The sequence below is a fragment of the Cottoperca gobio genome, chromosome 6 (assembly GCF_900634415.1).
Source record: "Cottoperca gobio chromosome 6, fCotGob3.1, whole genome shotgun sequence".
Classification (NCBI taxonomy): domain Eukaryota; kingdom Metazoa; phylum Chordata; class Actinopteri; order Perciformes; family Bovichtidae; genus Cottoperca; species Cottoperca gobio.
Genome location: NC_041360.1, coordinates 12,197,590 through 12,219,837, shown reverse-complemented (window position 1 = coordinate 12,219,837; position 22,248 = coordinate 12,197,590). Strand labels below are relative to the sequence as shown.

At 42.1% G+C, this 22,248-nt stretch overlaps 2 protein-coding genes and 1 non-coding gene across 8 annotated transcripts in view; 1 reads left to right on the top strand and 2 right to left on the bottom strand.

Moving 5' to 3' along the window:
- Window positions 1-1,995: 1,995 nt before the first annotated feature.
- Window positions 1,996-2,068, bottom strand: trnar-acg (transfer RNA arginine (anticodon ACG)). The gene has a single exon. It is a non-coding gene; the product is annotated as a tRNA-Arg (tRNA).
- Window positions 2,069-2,879: 811 nt separating this feature from the next.
- On the top strand, window positions 2,880-14,101 carry fanci (FA complementation group I). 4 transcript variants are annotated; one of them, XM_029433009.1, is made up of 38 exons: window positions 2,880-3,023; window positions 3,127-3,246; window positions 3,369-3,441; window positions 3,554-3,684; window positions 4,173-4,326; window positions 4,474-4,531; window positions 4,833-4,874; window positions 5,054-5,177; window positions 5,274-5,359; window positions 5,454-5,586; window positions 5,688-5,765; window positions 5,859-5,995; window positions 6,197-6,377; window positions 6,480-6,567; window positions 6,672-6,802; window positions 6,944-7,014; window positions 7,186-7,300; window positions 7,445-7,567; window positions 7,794-7,862; window positions 8,064-8,165; window positions 8,300-8,491; window positions 8,977-9,098; window positions 9,189-9,350; window positions 9,744-9,923; window positions 10,028-10,194; window positions 10,280-10,356; window positions 10,543-10,659; window positions 10,738-10,789; window positions 10,872-10,999; window positions 11,693-11,758; window positions 11,879-11,975; window positions 12,106-12,290; window positions 12,377-12,433; window positions 12,512-12,571; window positions 12,733-12,807; window positions 12,996-13,091; window positions 13,297-13,398; window positions 13,621-14,101. In XM_029433009.1, the coding sequence occupies exons 2-38, from the start codon at window positions 3,145-3,147 to the stop codon at window positions 13,681-13,683; spliced, it is 3,996 nt and encodes a 1,331-aa protein (XP_029288869.1). In that variant the 5' UTR covers window positions 2,880-3,023; window positions 3,127-3,144; the 3' UTR covers window positions 13,684-14,101. The 4 variants fall into 4 exon arrangements, with proteins under 4 accessions (XP_029288869.1, XP_029288871.1, XP_029288870.1 ...); XM_029433011.1 differs by having other exon boundaries at window positions 3,159-3,246; window positions 13,297-14,101; XM_029433010.1 differs by having other exon boundaries at window positions 3,147-3,246; window positions 13,297-14,101.
- polg (polymerase (DNA directed), gamma) overlaps window positions 13,724-22,248 on the bottom strand; it is a 17,604-nt gene continuing 9,079 nt past the window's right edge. For 2 of the 3 annotated variants that reach the window (XM_029433012.1, XM_029433013.1), the window contains exons 2-23: window positions 21,361-21,958; window positions 20,497-20,692; window positions 20,115-20,282; window positions 19,810-19,956; window positions 19,609-19,688; window positions 19,302-19,484; window positions 19,045-19,187; window positions 18,790-18,913; window positions 18,462-18,686; window positions 18,234-18,345; window positions 17,829-17,924; window positions 17,503-17,616; window positions 17,247-17,407; window positions 17,110-17,163; window positions 16,888-17,005; window positions 16,662-16,797; window positions 15,832-16,078; window positions 15,594-15,716; window positions 15,307-15,475; window positions 14,737-14,945; window positions 14,474-14,634; window positions 13,724-13,861 (exon numbers count right to left, since the gene is read on the bottom strand). In XM_029433012.1, the coding sequence (XP_029288872.1) occupies window positions 13,797-13,861; window positions 14,474-14,634; window positions 14,737-14,945; window positions 15,307-15,475; window positions 15,594-15,716; window positions 15,832-16,078; window positions 16,662-16,797; window positions 16,888-17,005; window positions 17,110-17,163; window positions 17,247-17,407; window positions 17,503-17,616; window positions 17,829-17,924; window positions 18,234-18,345; window positions 18,462-18,686; window positions 18,790-18,913; window positions 19,045-19,187; window positions 19,302-19,484; window positions 19,609-19,688; window positions 19,810-19,956; window positions 20,115-20,282; window positions 20,497-20,692; window positions 21,361-21,932 (3,603 nt within the window). In that variant the 5' untranslated portion in view covers window positions 21,933-21,958 and the 3' untranslated portion in view covers window positions 13,724-13,796. The remainder of the gene's footprint in view (window positions 13,862-14,473; window positions 14,635-14,736; window positions 14,946-15,306; window positions 15,476-15,593; window positions 15,717-15,831; window positions 16,079-16,661; window positions 16,798-16,887; window positions 17,006-17,109; window positions 17,164-17,246; window positions 17,408-17,502; window positions 17,617-17,828; window positions 17,925-18,233; window positions 18,346-18,461; window positions 18,687-18,789; window positions 18,914-19,044; window positions 19,188-19,301; window positions 19,485-19,608; window positions 19,689-19,809; window positions 19,957-20,114; window positions 20,283-20,496; window positions 20,693-21,360; window positions 21,959-22,248) is intronic. The other variant, XM_029433014.1, reaches the window with a different exon arrangement.

The window sequence follows — 22,248 nt, the reverse complement described above, 5'->3', positions numbered from 1 at the left end:
TATAAGGCAACCCTCGACCTTACATGAGAAGTTAAACTGTTTGAGTTGTTGTTTTTTTATTACGTTTATCCATTCAATAATAAGTAATTTAAATCAGTTTGGATTTTTCTCAAAGGTCTTGATGACAAACTGATGATGATGATGATAATGATGAAGATGATGGGAAGGTTGATGATTTCACTGCTGAATGATAGGGGATGGATGTTTAAAGAATTTGAAGGCATTTTATCAACTGCACTTATGTATTTATATTATAGCTCAACTTTGATCATGCTGACTGATTATTGTTTGTGGAGAAATCTGCTCTGATCGACCTGCAAGACGTGTATATTTAAGAAATGAGACTGAAAAATGAAGCGGCTCAGCAAATATCTCCACGGTAACTGCATTGTAATTAAGATTTCAGATTTCAAAGATACATTGTACGACCAAATATCTTCAGGAACTGAGACTGTATTTCCAGTGCAATGGGGTAATAGTTATAAAAAGTGAAAGTTATTGAGAGCCACAGACTTGTGTTCAGTACAGTAAGGACATTCACCACGGCGGGGCTGGCCTTTGATAGGACCCAGACATAACAACGGGTGAATAAAAGAAACAATCTGATGCCCCTTGTTCTAAAAATAGATTTTAAGGGTTATCGTTTATCCCACTTGATATATAATCATGTGGAATGTGGAACATAATGGTAAAACAATATGAACATACAGCGCCTTTTGATTTTCCAAAGCCAACATTTCTTTTTCTTTCGATAATTTTACAGTGAAAAGGTCAGATTTGTGTGAATATTTTGAGTGAAAGGCCAAGACGATAAACAATAAAATACATTTTACAGCCTGTTTTGCACATTTTTACTAAAGTAGTGCCAATAATTCTGGAGGGCAGCTCACTGGGTGCCACAGGTCTTTGAGGGGGCTGGCTTTCAAAGGCTCACTGGGTTCCTGCGGTTGGGTAAAGAAGCTTGCTCTCTGCAGCTTTCTTAGGGTGATCTTGGTTGGATCATCTGACGGCACACAAGTCAAGTGTTCCTCTTCTACCTCTGGGGTGGAGGAGTTGGGGTAAACTTTATGGGATGCTACAGGTGATGTTAGAGGAAGAGCTGGAAGAGGAGCACAAGGTGGAGCTAGAAGAAGAGGTGGTCTGAGCCAGGGGGAAATCTGTAGGAGGCCCTAAAAGGGGAACAAGAGGGAGTTTTAGGGGGGCTCCCAGTCAAGGAGCCAGGGTCAGAACCACGGCAGGAGCCAGCAGCAGGGCCAGATGGGGAGCCATGGTGGGAGCCAGGGCAATAAAAGAACCTCTGGTCCAGCCGAATGTCTGCCGTTGTCCTCATCTCTCCTTGGACCCAGCCTACTGCAAGAGAGACACCGTAGATACCTTACCTCCCTCCGCCCAACTGCACACTTCTTCGGGTTGGCTGTGAACCTCAGACGCTGCAGACACCGATGTCGGTGAGGAGGCAGCAGGTGTTCTTTTTGTGTTGAAAGTGGGGACAGTGATGTCCTGAAAATCAAGTTCAGTATAACCTTCATCCACTGCTTTAGCAACATCAGTGGTTTCTGAGTCTCTGACTCTTCAATGGCCAATGTGTGTGTTTGCTAGTAATTGTATTCTACCCCAATAAGATCCTTTAAATATAAAAACAATTGGATAATATACCAGAACATTATCTAATAACTCAATGGAAAAATTGTATTTCTAAACTTAAATTAATTTGTCACAAAATGTTTTTGAATAGTATCTACCAGTGTATATCCTTGGCCCAAACCAGAACCTCCTCTGCAAGAGTATTGACAGCATGACTGAGAAGATGATTGTAAGAATGTAGCTGCTGCTCATCAGTTTTTGCTGCCACAACACGGTACTCATTACACCGTACAAGCCAATCAAAGAGATGTGCCTGGAAGAAGGTCTTAGTTATAATTAGTTTTTCTTTAAACCAATCTTCTTTTAGTGTAATTATTTAAGTATAAGTTCTTTCCTGCTAAGGAAAAAGATCGAGCCAGCCAGGAGTCGAACCTAGAATCTTCTGATCCGTAGTCAGACGCGTTATCCATTGCGCCACTGGCCCGAGATGGTAAACGTAGCGACAAGGGCGCTATATAAAATGTAACAGAGTGTATTTACCGTTTTTTAAAGACAAGCTTGAACTGATTTATTTGATTCTGAACGGTCTCTGCTGATAAAGAGAAAACAAAAATGCTTACAGCACCGGGTACCTATTCCCAGGCGATCTCCCATTCAAATTTCTCACATTCAAATTTCATTTGGTGGTCACTCATCCAAGTACTGACCCGGCCCAATTCTGGTTAGTTTCTGACGAGATCGGGCGTGTTCAGTGTGGTATGGCCGTAAGCGAAGAGTGAAGAAGCACTCATGTTACTTATAGATGGAAAAACACCACAAATGCTTCTTAAGACTCTTGGATATGCCTGAAATTAGTCTATCTTTTTGTTTTAGTAAACGAGAAAACAATCCAGACTAACAATGCATTCATCCTTCTAACAAGTGATCTCTACGGAAGAGTATTAGGGCGCGCCATAAGGGAATAATAAAGTTGAAATGTCAAGAAAGTCCAGATGTTGATAATAAAGTCCAAATGTTGAGAATTAAGTTACAATGTCAAAAAAGACATGTTTAATTACTAACATGTATTTATTCATAGTTGACAGGTCTGCAGTTTTTTGATCTAACTGTTATACATATATAGAACTGGTAATTATAAGTTACAAAATGATTTCACATTATACTAAACATATGTTGTGTTATTATCCGTAATTTATGTATATTGGAATATTTAGTTGACAGCGTTTTCAAACACTGTAATTGTGGGATACTTGAGAACGAACGTGGCAACCACGAAGCAAAACAGGAAGTGTGCGTCGGCGGGAAAGTCGTTACGTTACGAGCATAGTTACCAAAGCTACTGAGAGTTTGGCTTTGCCTTTTCGTGGACTAGTTAGTGTGTTCACTGAATTACATTGAATGTCCAATATCAAATTGAGCTAAACGATCAACAAGCAGAGGTAATAAACCGTTCATTTGTCCACTTCGTTTATCAAATGTAACATTTTGCTACACTAACAACAAACGGGTATTTCTTGCAAATCTCTACGTTAACTTTACCAGCCGTTTGTGTCTGTTTACATGTCGGTCATGAGGGCTGAGATGGATAAAATCGTCACACTGTCAGATGGAGACAGTACCGCAGAACTTCAGAAATACCTGTCCTCTCTTACAAATGACAAGGTAACGCTATAAGTTGCCCACCAGAATTAACTGTTGTAAATATAGTTTAAAATCCTGGCACTATCCCAAAATACTGCCGGATTGCTCATGAAATACTTCCCTCTCTACCGTCTGCTTTCTAGCTAATCACTGTGATTACAAATGGCGCACTAAAGGGTAAGCAGGTCGGTGCATTGATTAAAGGCATCTTTAAAGGTGAGTTAAGTAACGTTACACAGTGTCAACTGCTGTTAGTGGTATTAAATATCACAACACAGCTGTTTGGCTAACACTATCATATCGCTGACCTGCAAATGCCCTTTTTTAGGCTCTCCATCCAATTCCACTGAAGGATCAAACCGCAGACTTCTTGTTTATCAACACTGCATCCCTCTGTGTGAGTCTGGGGATCTTCAGACTGAAGTGGCAGCTGATATCATTGGACTGCTGATGCTTGAGGTAAAAAAAAGAATATATATAATGTGTATATATATGATAAATGATAATGGCCCCCACATCAGAGGTCAGCAACAAGTAATAACGTGTAAAATAATGTAAAGTAAAACTGGCAGGATTGTGGTTGTACTTGGCTACAAAAGTATTAGTCTTAGAATGAGGAAATAAATAAAAACCTGTCAATGCTAATAGTTGTTTGAGCTCTCTGCACTGCTCAATACTTTGTAATACTACAAACCTACATATTAAATCAATATTGTTCGGGGACATGGAAAAAAATCCTCGGTGCTACTAGATTGCTAATCCTTTGTCAACTCTTTTTAATCCAAATGTTTCTTTTTGCAACATACTGTACTGAGTTGCTGTCCCATCAGTTTTACACATTGTATACATGTCTTTACATATTGTGTCTCCTTTTCCTTTTTATTTGTCCAGTATGGCAGAGATGCATCTGTATAATTATCATTTTGACTCTTAAATGTTATACACAGACTCATTCACTGCCCGGACCCTCTCTTGCAAAACTGGCATCTCTTTTTGTTGAAGCCATTAAGTTAGGAAAAATGGGCAGTGGGAAATCCCTGGAGCTATTTCCGACTGTGCTTACTGCCCTTTCAGCCTGTGAAACGTTGTCTTATGGCAAAGGTAAGTACAAATCGCTAGCCCTGGTAACGTAATTTTACATTATATCAAAAACATCAGCATCTTACTTAGTGCTGTAAGCAACACGGTGCAAGTTTTTAAATATTATAAATCTGTGTCTTTCGTTTTGTTTTTTTTACATAACTGTAGGTGAACTCAGTGGCGAGGAGTACAAGAAACAGCTGATCAACAGCCTCTGCTCGAGCAGGTGAGGACATCTCACATTTAAAACTATATGTACAGGTTCAATTTTACATGGAGTTTTTAAAGACTTCTTGACCGTATTTTATATGAGCGTATAGAATAACGACGGCATGTCTACTCCCCTACTGAGAGGAAATATTAAAGCCCATTTCATTTGGATCTTTAAAGAAAACCCTGTTACCAGTAGTGCATTTGCTGATGTGAAAAATGTTCCCTCGCCAAATTTGTAGAAATAAACCCCACCGATATGACGGTGTTGATAAAATGTTTTATGTTAATAGGATGTTTATATTATTTTCATGCAGATGGGACCCAAAATGTGTCATCCACCTGACGACCATGTTCAGGTAACACCTTTGACTACCAGACCATCACATTCTCAGACATTTCAGTCTACCACAGACACGTTCGTTGAAGTACATTGTTTTTCTTTTTGTGCTTGTTTTACCTGCTATTACTTGTTTCTTGCACTGCCTCTCAGGGTATATAACATTAGTCCAATGTTTTTATGTCTGTCACATTTAAGGGATGTGCCCATGTCATCAGAGGAGCTACAGTTTTTGGTAGAGAAGGTACTGAGGATGTTCACCAAGCTGGATCTGCAGGAGATTCCACCACTGGTTTATCAGCTGCTGCTTTTATCTGCAAAGGTGTGTGTATGTGTGTGTTTGTAACAACAGCAACATGTAATCATGTCTTCCTTTTTGCTTTAATTATGTAAATGCCTGTCCTTAACTATGTCGTAGGGTTGTAAGAAACAGGTCCTGGATGGAATCATCTGTTATTTTAAAGAGCAAGATGTGCGCCAGGAAGAGGAGCAGAAACACGGAGAGTGAGTGGCTGCAAGGGGAATATACTGCATTTACTCCAAAATGTACTGTCTAGTTTCCATTTTCTGATTGTTGTTTTCACTGTTTCTTCCTCAGGAGCCTGGATCTAGAGGTTCAGTCCATTCCACAGGACCAACTGAGGCATGTGGAGGGCACCGTTATCCTCCACATAGTCTTTGCTATACGACTCGACCATGAACTCGGGAGAGAGTTCCTTAAAAGCTTTAAGGTGATGTACAACTCATCTGTCTTTTATTGCAGTTATTTTAGAAAGTTTGATTACATTTGTAATGTAGAATATGCCATAAATCTTGAATTGCATTTCTGCAGACATGTTACGGGGACCTGTGCCCTTTCAGTGTTGCCCTGTTGCTCTCAGTGGCACGCATCCAGCGTTATGAAGAGCAGGTGAGAAATCAATATTATTTTCCCTATTAGTTATTTGAGTCTTTTATCTTTTCTGTTCGCTTATTTGTTTGAGTCCCTTCACTGTTTGGTTAGGTGTTTGACCTTTTGAAGGGGGCAATCATCAAGAGCTTCAAGGATGAGCATTTGCAGCAGGGGTCAAAGTTCCTGCAGGACCTCCTGCCTGGGCACTGCAGCGTGGCTCAGATGATACTGGACACAGTCAAAAACAGGTGAGAGGATCAAAACATTTAAACTATTAACTTAAGAACTAGGCATGTCTTTTATTTATATATATATATATATATATATATATATATATATATATATGATTTTCTTGGATCAGCATTCATCTGTGGTTGCCAAGATCTATCATGAACTTAATATTCGTAGTTAATCTTCTTCACATGAATTTCACGCTTCCGCCTTTGCAGCGTGTTTGGTTGGGATCATGTGACCCAGGGGCTGGTACAGCTGGGCTTCTCCCTTATGGATGCATTTGGACCCAAACCTGGACCATTTGGCAAGACCACAGAAGGGTCCTCTACAATTGCCCGGACCCCAACTCAGCTGGCATGTAAGCTGGGAGGACAGGTGCTCTTGCAGGGCTTTAAGGTATTTTATTTTACAGAATTATCACAATGTTAATGACTGATAACTTACTACGTCATTACATTATATTTTCTCACTGGAGGATTTGTGTTTCTTCTACAACAGATGCACGAGCCTATCAGAGGCGAGATACTGGAGCAGGTCTTGAATCGATTGGTCACAAAGACAGCCTCACCTGTCAATCATTACTTAGGTAATACAACCTTTATATATTAGTCCCAGCTTTCAGGCGTACACTAGTATGTAATCAGTTTAGTTACAGAATAGATTTTGACTTTTTTTCTTCTGGATCATCAGACCTGTTCTCTGACATTGTGATCTCTGCTCCCATGATCCTCCTGGAGTCGTCTTCCAAGGTGACAGAGACATTTGACCATCTGTCATACCTGCCCTTGGCCACAGTTCAGGGTTTACTAAAAGCTGTCCAGGTACACACACACACACACACACACACACACACACACACACACACACACACACACACACACACACACACACACACACACACACACACACACACACTGTAGAGGTTTCTTTTGTCCAATCATTGTTCTCTGTTTAATCTCCAGCCCCTGCTCAAAGTCAGTATGTCCTTGAAAGATGCTTTGATTCTAGTTCTCCGCAAGGCCATGTTTTCCAGGTGTGTACTGCTTTGCTTTTAATCAGATGAGGTTTATCAGTACAGTTTAATAAATCCCGCTTTGCTAAACACATTGATACCATAACAGTTTAATAAAATGAAAGGCAGTGTAACACCTTCAATAAAGATCATTTCTTACACTGTTCTCCCCCCCCTATATGACTCTACTAGCCAACTGGACGGCAGAAAGTCTGCAGTGACTGGCTTCTTGTTGCTGCTGAAGAACTTCAAAGTCTTAGGCAGCTTGGCCTCGAGCCAGTGTAGCCAGGCGATGTCTTCGAGCCAGGTACAGTTCCAGTCAGACTGTGTGTAGTCTTTCCACAGATGTGTTTACAGCACAGGTGCTGGAAAACATCTGCAGCTTTGAAAATATGTGCAATTTTAAACACTGTCTGTCGTACACTAACTGTCTGCCTGAACCCCTTAATAGATCCAAGTGGACGTTCACTCTCGTTACAACTCTGCTGCCAATGAAGCGTTCTGTCTGGAGATCCTCAGCAGCCTACGACGCTGCCTCGGCCAGCAGGCTGACGTGCGCCTCATGCTCTATGAGGTTCGAGCTCTCTTTTCTATGCCATGTGTATTAGTTGCTTTAATTTAGCTACATGCTGTAACAATTGGTAACCAGCACCTTGCGTACATATATTTCAACTAGAGACAAAATCCTAAAAATCCCATTTCTAGTATGATTCTTTTGTGAGTAGTCTGTGCAGTAGATAATATTTAGGATGTGGAAAGACATGTTTTATACTGAGAAAGCATATTCCCGCCTATTTCAGGGTTTCTATGATGTTCTCCGCCGCAACTCTCAACTTGCAAGCTCCATCATGCAGACCCTCTTCTCACAGGTGTGTGTGTGTGTGTGTGTGTGTGTGTGTGTGTGTGTGTGTGTGTGTGTGTGTGTGTGTGTGTGTGTGTGTGTGTGTGTGTGTGTGTGTGTGTGTGTGTGTGTGTGTGGTGTGTGTGTGTGTGTGTGTGTGTGTTATCGTCATGTTGTCAACATTCCAGGAAGAGTTGTAGAGTTGTAGTCATGTCTTTGTATCTTTTAGCTGAAGCGGTACTACGAGCCTGAACAAGACCTCCTGCCCCCGGTGAAACTGGAGCCGTGCATCACAGCGCTCGGAGACCAGGTCTACCTCCAGGAGCCGCTGGTACTCTGTCTGCATTGTAGCATTTTTGTGACTTTTATTGTCAAGTCAAGTCACATTTATTTATAAAGCACCCACGTTGACCAAAGTGCTGTACAGACCATGCCTTACTATAAATAGTGTTTGTTTCATTTCAGGCCCATCTGGTGAGCTGCACCGTACATTGCCTGCTGTGGCTGCAGAACATGCGCCGAACGGCGAACCCCAGCGCTGCCGACAGTGATGATGATGAGGAGGAGGAAGAGGAGGGATACGAGTCTGAACTACAGACGATCCTAGAGAGCATGACAAGACGCATGATCAAGAGTGAACTGGAGGACTTTGAACTGGTATGAATACGCTCTTTAAACATTGATTAACAAATTAATTGGTTAAAAAAAATGATGTACGTCGAACTACATTGTATGGCTTTTAAGTGTTCGGCTCAGCCTTTAACTTCCCTGCTTTCTGGTTAACGGCAGGAGTAACTTTTCCATGATTGAAATCAATAACATTTCATCAGTTTTAATTGTGTCTCAGTGACCTGCACAAGGCTGTAAGTTAGTCATTTTAATTAAAACAAACTCAGAAAAAGGTTGGCTGGTTGATAAAAAAAAAAAAAAAGGAATCCTTATGAGATGTACAAGCAGGAAGTAAATACGCATCTATCCCTGAGAATAAATAGATGAAAATGATCTGAATGTTTTTAAATTGTATATCAGTTGTATTTTTTTGTCAATGTTCCTCACTTACAGCTTCCTCGCTCGTCCCTATCCTTGCCAGTTATTCATGTTGCCCTGAAAGCATCATCGTAAACTGTCTGTGTGTTGATCAGGACAAGTCAGCTGAGTTCTCCATGGGATCCAGTGTTGGGCTGAAGAATAACATCTACGCTGTGCTGGTGATGGGAGTGTATGAGATCCTTATGGAGTACAACTTTATCAAAGCAAACTACAGGTAACAACCGCCTGTCTTTGTATGGTCAGGACGTTGTGTAGCTTAAATGTTGTTAAAGTGGAGATTTATTTATTGGCCTCTGTGTTGCAGTAAAAGCCGCTTTGAGGAGCTCATGGAGCTGTTCAACCGCTACCACAAACTGTCTGAGATCCTGAAGGAAAAATCCGGAAAGGGTCGAGTGCCTTCACACAAGACTCCCCGCAGTTTACTCTCTTTGGGCTTCATAACGACTCTCCTCACTGTGCTCTTCAGGTAAATGCTTTTGGTGGCTGTTTACATGGATTACTGTTACACTTTCTGTCTGATTATAAAGATCACATTTTACCAAATTAAATCCTGATATAAACACCTGAAAACAGGGAAAATGCACTCATTTTAATTCTTTCTCTAACATATCCTGTATTATATGTTGTTTGCAATTATTTGCAGCCAGTACAACATTTCACTTTGTATTTATCCAAATGAAAGTTACAAGTATTAAGCAAACTTGAAGAGCTAGAATTTAGAAATACGATGTAAACTCATGATCTGGTTTCAAATCAAGAGTATTATTGACAACACCAAAACACATTGCTAGAATGAAATACCGCTGGAAATCTAACAAGTCTGACTAATGTAACAAAATGTATTTTTAATTTCTTTCAGAGACAGTACTCAGAGCAGAGAGGAGGCTCTCTCAGTGCTTCGCTCAAGCGGAGAATTTGTGCGTTATGCAGTGAATGTGGCTGTACAGAAGATCCAGCATCTGGAGGAAACGGGACACACAGATGGCCCTGATGGACAGAACACAGACAGAACTTTCCGCTTCCTCTGTGACATGACAAGGTCAGAATCCTTTGGCCTAAATTACAGCATTTTAGTTAAGACCGTGATCATGGTTTTGTTTTCGATGACATTGTTTGACCAACGAGAGATCTGTTCTCATCCAGTGTGCTGATGTGGCGCTACACCAACATCCCCAGCGTTGTGGAGGATGCGGGAAAGAAGGAGAAGCGCTCCAGCCTGTCCCTGCTGTGTCTGGAAGGTCTGCTCAGGATCTTCACAACCTGCCAGCAGCGCTATCCAGACAGGATGGCCCAGCTCCTCTCCACCATGGGTTAGACACTCACAGTGAACGTGAAAGCAGTGAATATTACACTGAGTAGTGGGCATGAAGTCATCACGCTTTGTGTTTCTCTCAGACATCTCAGAAGACAATTCCGAGCCAGACGATGGCAACGTTACAGAGATGAACTTCTTTTACATCCGACAGTTTCAGGTGCATTTATACAGAATGTGTATGGATGTTGTTGTTCTATACTTATTTTATAGGTTAAAATCCAAACCTTTATTTTCTGATGGAAAATAAAGGTTTCAGAAACTTGGCTTCTAAAACATTATTTTATATGTTGGATACAAACCCACTTGACTTGACTAAAATACAATGTTATCTTCCCGTCAACAGAGGGCGCTGTTCACACAGTTAAGTGGCGGTGAGGAGGAATTCAACAGCAAAGAGGCTCAGCTGCTGGTCAGCATCTTGAGTGTGCTGTCACAGCAGCTGAAGCCCTCCTCCCAACAGGTCGGTGTGACTCTTAGGTGCACTTCATACAACCAACTCTGTAACACCTGTTCCACTAACACACCTTTATATCTACAGTTTGTACAGATGATCACGTGGACTGTGAAAATCTGCAAGGAGACCAGTTTCGGTGAGTGACGCTTTACTTAATATTTGCGTTCATGTTCTGTAAGGTGTGTTCTTCTAAACATCTGTTTGTTTCTCTCTTGTAGAGGATTCTGCTTTCTCCAAGGGTCTGCTCTCTCTTCTCTTCAACCTGCATGTTTTCTATAAGAGTCCTGTAAGCCTGTTGCTGGAACTCTGCCAAGACATCCACAGCCAACTGGGAGATATCGATCAGGTACACACCATTACACTATACAGTGTTCAGAGCTTTTTTTTTTTGTTTTAAACAATTGCGAGGCAAGTAGGTACCATCAGTGGATACATTTGAAGAAAAATTGATACAAAAGATATCTTGTTAAAACCAATATAACAAACATATAGTCAAATAAAGCACAATTATGAATCTTATGTTAAAGCAAACTTAGTCAAGTCTTTTAGTTGCAAAGTTGAGAACAGGAACCCTTCCTCTGGCCCTTGAAGTAAGAAGATTAAAAAAAGCAGGTTGTCTGGATTAGGAGGTGCTTTTTTTATTCTGTATTGTCCTTATTATATGATGAGTTAAGATTATCTATATTAAATTAAATGTCTGTTAAAAATCCAGAAATTCCCTCACAATCACAGACTGGAATGGTTATTTAATTTGAATGCTTATAAATTGGCTACCCTTTTATTTTATTTTTATAAAGCTTGGAAAATGACATCTAAATAATTGAGGGGGCTGGGCATATTATTATTATTATTATTATTATTAATAATAAATATAATAATGATACAAGCATTTGTTTAGCGAACACACATTTTAATGTATTTTTGTGTTATTGTTTCTCAATTTTTACATTCCACACTTAAAAACGTTGCCTTGTCTCCCGGTACTTCAGTCAAAATGAACACGTCACTTTTTTCCTGCCTTTCCTTTCCGTGTGGTCAGGATGTGGAGGTGGAAAAACAGTCCCACTTTGCCATTGTCAACATGAAGACTGCAACCACAGCAGCAGTGAGTGTTGGTACTTATAACCGGAAGCTTCTGATTTGCTGAGACATCAATATCTCCGAATCTGTTTGCGCAGCATGCTCACCATCTTCATCATCATCACTTTAATCTCTTCCCCCCCAGCTGCTGGTTCTGTCTCAAGTTGACAGAGTGCTTGATGAAGTGGACTGGCTAATTGCCAGAAAGAAAAGCCAGACGGCCTCTGACAAATCGAGTTCTGGTAAGGGAAGTCTTTCACACTGATGCTCGGTTGGATTAATGGCGAGAGTTGAGAGGGGACAAGGGAAGAGATTCATCTCTGTCAGGGAATGGTATTAAAACTTGCGTGATGTCGTATTCCTGATGTGTAGGCGAGGCCACGCAGACTGCAGGACAGCAGGATCCAATAGAGAAAGCGGTGACGCTGCAGCTCGGGACTCTTTTGACAGCATTAAATGAGCTGGTCCAGACGGCCCTGCTGCCTGGCACCTGTACCATTACACTGCTGAGAGAACTGAGTCGCACATACACCATCCTCACCACCCTGGTCAAATATGTGCGTATTTGTCTACGATTTCAGTATGAATGTACAGTTTGTTTAGTTTGACATAACATTTATTTTTATTCCATGCGTCACCTTAGTACATCCAGGTGTGTGCCAGCCGACACGGCGCACTGCCGGCACGCTTAGAGAAGCTGGTGAGTCTGAGGTAGTCGTTTCTCGTTCGAATCTTCTAGTACTTCTGATGTCATGCTAATCCAGTGTTTTCTGTGCAGGTCAAACTGTCGGGCTCCCACCTCACACCACAGTGCTACTCTTTCATCACATACGCTCAGGTACAGCTCAGTCCAGTTTTATAGACTAGTCCCTGCCAAGGTTCCAGGTTTTCAGACCAGTGATGAGCTCTCATGACTGCGCCGTTTGAGTTATTCAGTTATGGTTCACGGCAACAACAGGGAGTGCTGAGGTTTTTAAAACGATGTCTTTTCTTTACTAGAGTGGAGAATCTAGCGGCGGAGGTGCAGATGAAAAGAAGAAGAAGAAAAGAAATGAAGTGACCACTGCTGCCTCTGTAAGGACATGTATCCTATAATGATGCACCTGTAATCATGAAAACAACAATACATTTTCTTTTTACTTTATTATATTTAAAAAAAGTAAAGATTCACTGTAACATTAAACACTTCAAACAAACTAATCGGATTGTGAATGACTCCATTCAGAATATGTTAGAACTGTTTTGTTTTTTTCTCTTGGCAGGCGAAACTTCTGCGTGAGACGACAGCCATCCCGAACGTGATCTTCAGTATTGAGCAGTACGAGAAATACCTCATCACACTCTCAAAGAAATCAAAGGTGTGTGTGTGTGTGTGTGTGTGTGTGAGTGTGAGAGAGAGAATTGGATTGCTTGAGGTAATCAGATTGTCAAAAATACATAAAGAGACTTGTAAAACAGACCATTGAGCAAAATGCAGGAAGCTCCCTGAGCACATGTTAGTGCTGTGTTCTCAGTTAGGACACTGGTATACAGCAACCAACACCTGTGTGTATGTCTGTCCAGGTAAATCTGATGCAGTACATGAAGCTGAGCACCTCAAGAGATTTCCGCATCAATGCTGCAACTCTGGACGCAGCCCTGCAGGGGCAGGACGACAGTCAGGAGGTAAGTGCTATCTCATACAGTAATAAGCAGCTCCAAAGGTCCGCTCTCTTTCCTTACACGGCAGATTGAGCCATTTCTCCAAATGTTTTCCCACGTGTGATGTTTTGAATGCATATGTTCCGCATTCAAGTGCTTTGAACATTTCATTTCCTTAAACACTCTAGTTCAGTGGCCTCCGCTGGCTGAGATCTCAGAGTCTGTTTCTTCTTCCATTCCTTTCAGACCCAAGAGTCACAGGATGCAGAGGAGACACATGAACCCAAACAGAAGAAGAGAAAACAGTGAGCCAAGAGTCTGCTCCTTTTGTTTGATGGACACTTCTCCAGATTCCTCGCCGAACTTCACCAACTGACGAAGTTGCAGTTGTGTGGCTGAACTGTTCTGAATAACACACAGTGCTATCTCCCTTTGTCCAAAGAGCCTTCAGTGATGTCGATGATTTGGTAAATGTCCAAGGCCTCACCTGAAAAAGGTTTGCACACGTTTATTAACCCTCTGGTTATGTTACTATAATTGTTCAAAACAAATGTATTTTGTATATGAAATGTATTTTCTATTTTTAGAAATCAATTCTTATTTTAAAGATAGTTAAGGTGGATCTTTGGTTTCCAATGCGGATAAATTCATCGGGAAGAGATTTTCAGCCTAGCTTTACGTCGAGAGCCGTTTTGTTTTAAAATAAATATTGTCTACTTGCACTGTTTTTTTTTTATAGTGTCTCGCATGGAATTTTACTAAGCCTGGTAGTTATCAGGAGTCAAAATGTGGATCTAGTTTGTTTGTGTGCACACATTTATAATTCATTCCCTTAAATGAATGACTACAGTGTGCGTTATTTCAGTTGCAGTGCAGGTAAACTGAAAGGTCAAGGGAAAATATAAAATGGCTTCATGCTTAAGGTACCCTCAAAGTAATAATTTGTGCTCATGTTCTTTTGATACCTGCAGGAATTTGATCGTTAATTTACCCTTCTGTCTTTTAAATGCACGTTGTTTTATCGCACATTTGTAAAATACATATACCTTACACTACAGAATAAACTAAATAAAGGCAGATGATGGTGTGCCAAACTCACCAGGTGGTAGACCATATCTTCTTTCCAGACCTGTGGGGTTGGAGGGGGTCACGCAGTCCATGGTGACCTCCTTCCTCAGACACTGGTCAATGTCGACTGCACTGAAGAAAGCTACCGACTGGGGAAGGTCCTTCATACCTAATGCATGGGCGAACACACTCCTGCAGGAGACACAAGCACACACACAGAAAAGCTGCCAAGTTTATTGCCTATTCTAGAGTGGATATTGTGACAGGAGAATAAACACCAAGATGTGCGCAGACCTCGTAAGCAGGTTTGTGATCTGAAGTGCCAGCGCTGCTCGGTAACGGTCTTCGCTGCGGACTAGGTACCGCACCTCGTCATGGATGCTGATGCAGAAGCGGCCATCGATGTCGTGCTCCTCAAAGAGCCACTTCATGGCCACCAGCATCAGGTGCAGGTAGTCCACTGCAGAGCTCTGGACCACCCAGTTCACTCTGCTCGTGATAAACTGACAAATGAAATATGGCACGATCTTACTTTAAAGACAAACGGTTATTTGGTGGTCAGCAGTAACGATGGACCTCATCCAGTTAGGGTCCTTAAGTATAGATTATGTAATTCATTATTCAGGTGGAAAAACAGCCATTTCTATGTTAATAATTTCTGCTTCAAAACAGATTATGATCAGATTTTATGATTTAATGACACTTTGCTATGGACAGTAAAATAATAAAAAGGCTCTTATAACAAATCTCCAAAATTACACCGATGAAAAAAAGGTTGTTGGCTGCTCATGCTAGTTGAATAGCACCATGTTGATTAGATTTATGTGGAGACTTGGTCTGTCCCGCTGATCAGCACTGCCTCACCTCATTGTTAACTGCCTTGGGCTCCAGCGCTCTGCTAATCCTGCAGCCTAGAACAGGAGTGGCCGGCTGGGCTGAATGAGCAATTCTCTCCAGCTTGTTGAACATGTCCGATTCCGTACCTCCCGCCCACAGACGTTCGTCGACCATATCCCACCTCTTCCGCCGAGAGCTGAGGGGTACAAAGAACACAGAGAAAGACAGAGGGAAATGAAGGAACAAGAGGACCTGGGAGAATACTGTATGTTGTGACACTCTGTGTTTGTGTGATGTTGTATTTGCTCGCTCACCACTGTGAGGCCAGTCTAGTGATCCTCCGCAGCTCCTGCAGGGTTATACTTCCATCTTCTTCCTGCTCCAGCTCTATATCAAGTTCATTGACCAGCCACTCACCCTCCTCTGACAATAGGTATCTGACAAAACATATAAAACACACAAATGTAGCGCTAGAGCTCAACTACAAAAAACTAAATATAACTTCCGTCAAATGAAATCTTTATCTGAACACCAAACTGTTGTTGAGCGTACCTGCGTGTGCCCTTTGTTAAGGCGTACATCTGCTTGGCCTTACTTGCAGCTTCTGTCTGATCAAGACGGTGGTTGAATTGCATTAGCAGCCTCTCAGCGAAGGGTTGTCCCGCGCCATAAATGCGTCCATAGTTGAACACCTTGGCATGCTCTCGGCTGATGCCCACAGTATCAGCAGTGCGGCTGTGCAGGTCAGTGCCCTGACTCTTCTTTCCCTGGAGGGTCATCCAGCCAAACGCTGTGCAACCTGAATCCAACAGAGAAATAAGCTTTAATATGGGACAGTTCATATTTTCCCTCTTACCTGTAGTGCTATTTATCAATCTAGATTGTTTTGATTTACCGAGTGTTGAAGATGTCTGCCTTCTTTTTCGAATATAATGGAACTAGATGGCACTCAGCTTGGACGCGACGCTCGTCTTTGTGACAGGGCGAGATGTAAACATTAATGCCGTCCTGTAATGTCAGCTAGCTGAGGAGATGAACGCTTCCTTCTGCACAGTGACACACGGTGATGATAGAAAGAAAATAGTTCCTGCATGAAAGTGCTCACAACAAGGTCTGTGGATTATCTTGAGTGACCAGGTAATGCTTTCTGGAAGGAGACATTTGCTGTTGAGTCTTTTTAAATGTATTTCCTGTCCAAAAACTGTGGGCCATCTAGTTCCATTACATTGGAGAGAAGGCGTACATCTCCACGGCCGATATCTCCAACACTCGGCAACTCGCACCAAAATAATCTATATCGATTAATACAACAGGTAAGAGGAAAAATGTCCCTTAAAGTTTAAGTAAGAACTACACAAGATTTCAAAAGGGACAAATCTGACCGTGCATGCCAGCAAAGTGAGCCTCTCCAAGCACAGCAGCAATCCACAACTCTTGAGAGTCCACATCTGCTCCCACCAGGTGATATCCAGGTGGTACTTGCACCATGGCCTTCAGCTCACTGCCTACCCTATCCCGCTGTGGACACAAAAAACAGTCCATAAAGAGCATTTAATCTACTGGCTGGTAACGGCTACTGAGATCAAACTGCGTTATTCTTACTCTTACCCGTGCATTACTGGCAGTAAGCCACGTTGGCTCCACGGCCCTGCGTGTTACCGTTCCAGCGGTGATGACCTGAGGTAATATGGCACCATACTGGCCTTCTTCATCAAACTCTTTGTGCCTTTGGGAGACAGAGAGGTTGTTATAAACAGCAATGACTTTTCCCCACTATATGGCTGATTGATAAATACTATAAATAGATAGCTAATGATATACCAGACACACCTGCTGACAGTACGAGGAAGCTCTCCCTTTCGCAGCCACAGCACCTTCTGAGAGCTACAGAAGACACAGTAAAATCATGTATTTTCCATCTTTATGACAAGAAGATGAATAGCTTCATGGTGGGAACTGATACGTACCTTATACGTTTATGAGCATTCCTCCAGAAGGACATCATTTTGTTGATCTCCAGAGCCCGTGTAGCGTTGGTTCCACCATGTCCTGCCCTGAGAGTCCCATCCTCCATCTTGGACAGGAAGTCTTTTGAAAAAGGACTGCCGACATTGTTGTGGTTACCATCCTGAAACGCACATATTCAGTGAGACAATGGAAGTCATTTAATGAAGTGACAATGCTAGTTATTCAGGAGAATCTAGGTAAACAGTGAAACTTCACCTTATGAGGCAATTTGAAAAACCAGCACCCTGGGATTTGTACATCGTTGTAGGGGCCATTTCCATGGTGATAATGACAGCGGCTCTCCTCTGTGGCGTAATGTGGATCTCGAGACTGTTGTTGATACAGAATGCAAAATATCTCATACAACAGATCACGATAAATGATGTTCAAGTTCAGCACAGAAACAAAAAACCTGTGTAGAATAAAAACCACAACATGCTGCGTGTTAGAACAGATAGTGCCATCCAATATTAAAAGGAATTGAAATACAGACAACTATACGGTACAATGCAGCATTAAAAGTGTTCATGGTACAAAGTCACCTTCAAATGTTCCATGTTTTTCTTCCTCTCCCCATTTTTCGTCATGCTGACTCCATTTTCCTCCGTCAGGCTCTCCAGGGAACCGAACTCTTCCACCTTGAGATAAAGAAACACACGTCATGATACATTTTATCATTCCAGAGCGCCGGGTGAATCAACATCATGGGGAGTCATGCTGCAGTACATGTTCCTTTTTGCTCCGGTCTATAACAATGTATGTATAGTCAATCAACTTAATTACTTTACTTTTCTATGATTATGATGAACAATCTAAAGTTCTAACAAACATCTCTCTTATATGATTTATAAAACAGGGAATTATGGATATTCACGAAAAAGATAGCTTATTGTCAACACAAGAATGAGCCAATAGAATAGATATGAGGTAAATTGCATAATGAGCACCTTTGCCCACACTGTGCTGTCTGTCCACATGAGGTCATCTGAAGAGTCCTGATACTCAGGCCGCACTTTGCTGTTCTGCTCACAGTACCCTTTGTAAAAACTCTCAATAGCTCTGTGGGACAAAACCATGCTTAAATAAACACAAACACACATCCTATGCTCTGAAAATGTAAGACAAAAGATTGAAAAGCTCATGTCTTGGTGATATAAGCACAGTGTCTAAAGTACCTGTGTGGGCACACAGGCCCTGTACTCTCCTCTTCAAATACCAGGTTATCCCTGCGTCCAGGTACCAGGTAGCCCCACCCATGTTTCTCTGTGTAATGCAGGGGGAATCCATCCCACGTCAGACCCATCAGCTTAGGAGTCACTCTCATCTGTAGACTGATGAGGTTGGCTCCAGGTGACCAGCTGTCCTCCTCAGACATCTTCTCACATAGTTTACGGTACCACCTGAAGGACACAGGGAGGGGGAGAAGGACTGACTCGCTATTTCAGTGGAAATTGAAAGATAATAATTATTAGATGGCTCCGGGGTGCTTGAGAGTGACCTCACCCTGGATGTCCAGGCAGATGTTGCCTTCTCTTAGGAAGTCGACTCACTGTTTCCTTCAGCTTCTCCACAGCCAGCCTGCTGGGGCAAGGGCCTGCCAGCTCCTCTTCAGAGGGTGGACCTGGGTCTAATATCACAACATGGCTGAATCATCTCATCTGTTATTTTCAACCTTGCATTGCTGTAATAATATTGAACTAAAACAGCCATCTGAAAAAAAAGAGACATATAACTGTGGCCCAGGATCTGAGCTTATACCTTCTTCCCAGTCTGGGAGAGGAGTAGCAACCTTTGTTTCGGCTGCTTCTTTGGATTGTTTCTTCTTGCTGACTGCTACTTTCTTCAGCTTGAACTCCTGCACATCCCACTCGAGATCCCAAAGCCAAGGGTCGTCCATGTATCTTAAGTAAAAAAATACAAATAAAACACATTGATATACAATGTGGATGTTTTTATACGAAGCACTTTAAAGCATCTACCCCTTGGAGTTATGAAACTGCAGGTGCTCTTCTCACCTGTCATCCTGCAGCAGCTGGCAGGCATCGTCCGCGAGAGTCATCAGAGACTTCTTCATCTCTCTCTGGAGCTCTTCGTAAATGTCCTGAGAATCTTCCAGGTAACGCCCCCAGTTTTGATTGACAGGAAGGTAGCTCACCCCCATCTCCAGCATTCCTGCCAACGTCACTGGATGAGGGCACCTTGTAAAAATATAAAGGAGATGGCACTATTATGCAGCATTGTGGACAAAGCAATGTCATATTCTTCTCTAGAAAATACATATAAAATTGTAAAGAAAATGTTTGTGAGTTTGGATTTACTGACCTCTCCATGAAGAGGGGAAGCTGTTCTATGAACACTTGATGTGTGGCCTCGACGTCCAGGGCGCAATACTGCATTAAATCCTGTAGAGGTCAGCAAAGCCAAATGTATTTGTCTGTACTTCATGTTGAAGTCAAGTCATTTAGAGGACTTACAGATACATTTGGCCTATGATTACAGAGGGGTTTGTCATGAACATCTGACCTGGAAGTTGTTCCTGACATCGATCATGCTGCCCTTCACAAACGTCTCTCTGGCCTCTTTCTGCAGTGGCGGCCCTCCCACATACAGAGCATGGACATCACCCAGGTTATTAATGCTGCTGATATTAACCCAGTCCCAGGAGCCAATCTATACACAAAAACATCATGTCACATTGAGTTTTACTAATGACAAAAGCCAGATGACTAACCTCACCAAAGTACCCTGACACTTTCAACAAAAGAACAACATTACCAGGAATAATGCATGTTGTAGCCGAAATATAGTGAATAAAAAAGGAAACAAACCGATGGACCCTCCCGTTTCTGTCCAGCTTTTCTGAAGTGTTCCTTGACCTCCTGAAGACCCCTCCTTTTACCCATCTTATTGGCCATCCACAGTGTGCGCTGAAACCCGGTCAGTCCAGAGATGGCCATGTGAAGGCTCATGGTGTCCATGAAGCGTACCTTAGAACCCTGTAGGGAAGTAAAAAAAATATTGTAAATGAACTTTTATGTCACAGGCAGGTACATACTACCTTGGCAACTTAACTAATGTGACTCGTACAACGAGGATCATGAAATCATACACGATGCAAACAAAAAGAAGAAGGACAGAGTGCTCGAAAGGTAAGTTGGTAAAGAGTCACAAAAGAAATGAGGACAAAACACACACCCTCTGAATACTGACCTTTAGTAAGTATTGCTCCTTAATGTACGATCGGTCAAAGCTGACATTATGGCCCACTATGAGCCTCTCCTTCCACTGACCCCCTGTTGGGCGGGCAGAGTTGATCGGCGTCTCCAAGGGGATGAGGTCAGCTAGGTTCAACTGGTTTGACCAGGAGTACCGCTCTTCAATCAGACGCTTACTGCACCAGGAGTACCTAGCAAGTGAGAAATAATAATAATAATAATAACGCATAATAACATGTACCATTTGGTAGCATTAGTGGGACAATGGAAACCCATCCTCTGCCTATTAATCAAAACAACACAACCTATAACGCAACATCTCAATGAAGCTGATCAATCCTTCCAACAGTTTAATGCCTAGGACTGTCATGACAATAATGTTATCGACGTATTGTACGATATATGGACATCCCTTCGATCATTTTTGCAGACTTCGATATTGCCCGTTGTGTGTACATGCGTGTTTGTTTACATAATAATGTCTCCCACACTTTAGTCAACATGATGCCAGAATAAACAGCAGGGTTTTCCAGAGCCGAGAGTCCATTTTGTTTATTGTTTGATTTTATTTTATTCATGTTTTATTGATTGAAGGTTATTTTAATATTCCAATTCAAATGTCTGAATATTTTTAAGAATTATAAGTCCATTGCTCTTTGAAAGGGCGTACTTGCATTATTACGCTGTTATATTATCATTATATCAGTGGCATTAAATGTTCTTAAAATGAGAACAATATCATTTATCACAATTATTTCTCGAACACGAATCAACATCCAAAATGAGTTAACAAGACATGGCACATAGAAATGCATTTCTCCCATTTACAAGATACGTACTATTCTTGATTGTTCCTCACCAGTTAGTGGGAGACACAGCAACAGCCAGAGTTGGACACTGTCCCTCTGTCATGCACACCTCCACATCAAATACCAGTGCCGACTCTTCTGGGAAATCAACCTTCTGACTCTCCCCATTTGGCCCATAGCGTGTCCAGCCAACCTCCCAGCTCCATTCCTGTGGCATGGGAGGGAGCTCAGCTAGCTGCAGCTTGGTGGCAGCCTCAAGGTAGGGAAGACTCTGCTTCTGGGCCAAGACACGAAAGTGCTCATCAATATTTTTGCCATACATTTGGGGAAGCTTCATCTCCACTTTTGGCAGCAGTGAAGTTTCCTTCCCCCACAGCTGATGTTTCTGCAGGTGCCTAATGCTGCGCTCCACATCGTCCTCGCTGTACTCTGGTTCCAGCCCTCGAAAGATCTGGTCGTGGAGGTTCCTTGACAGCATCTGAATGTTAAGGGGGTTCATGCGGGTCTCTGTGGAGTCCTCGCCCTGAAGAGAGTGAGGCTCTGTGGAGTGCAGGGAGCGGAGACACCTCCATTGTAGAGAGATGAGAGTCCTCTGCAGAGGAGAGCGCAACACATGCAGCATCACCTCATGAGGACCTCACACTAGTGCTGGAAGACATAGAGACAACATCACTTTTATGACATGATACAGCTTAGCTCCAGTTTGTCTCTCATGTATTGTAATGAGAGGCACATACTGGGACAAGACACAGCTATATCTAGGTTCAACATAGATTCTAGATACAGATAATAATGTTTGATTTCCCTCAGATAAAGTTCACTTCTGCTCATCTGCACAAGAGCTCATTTAACAGTGATTACAGAAAATGAAAAAAGTTATCAAACAACTTTAACAGCAATGCTAGACACGTTTACTGATAAGAAGTGCTAGACTAAAG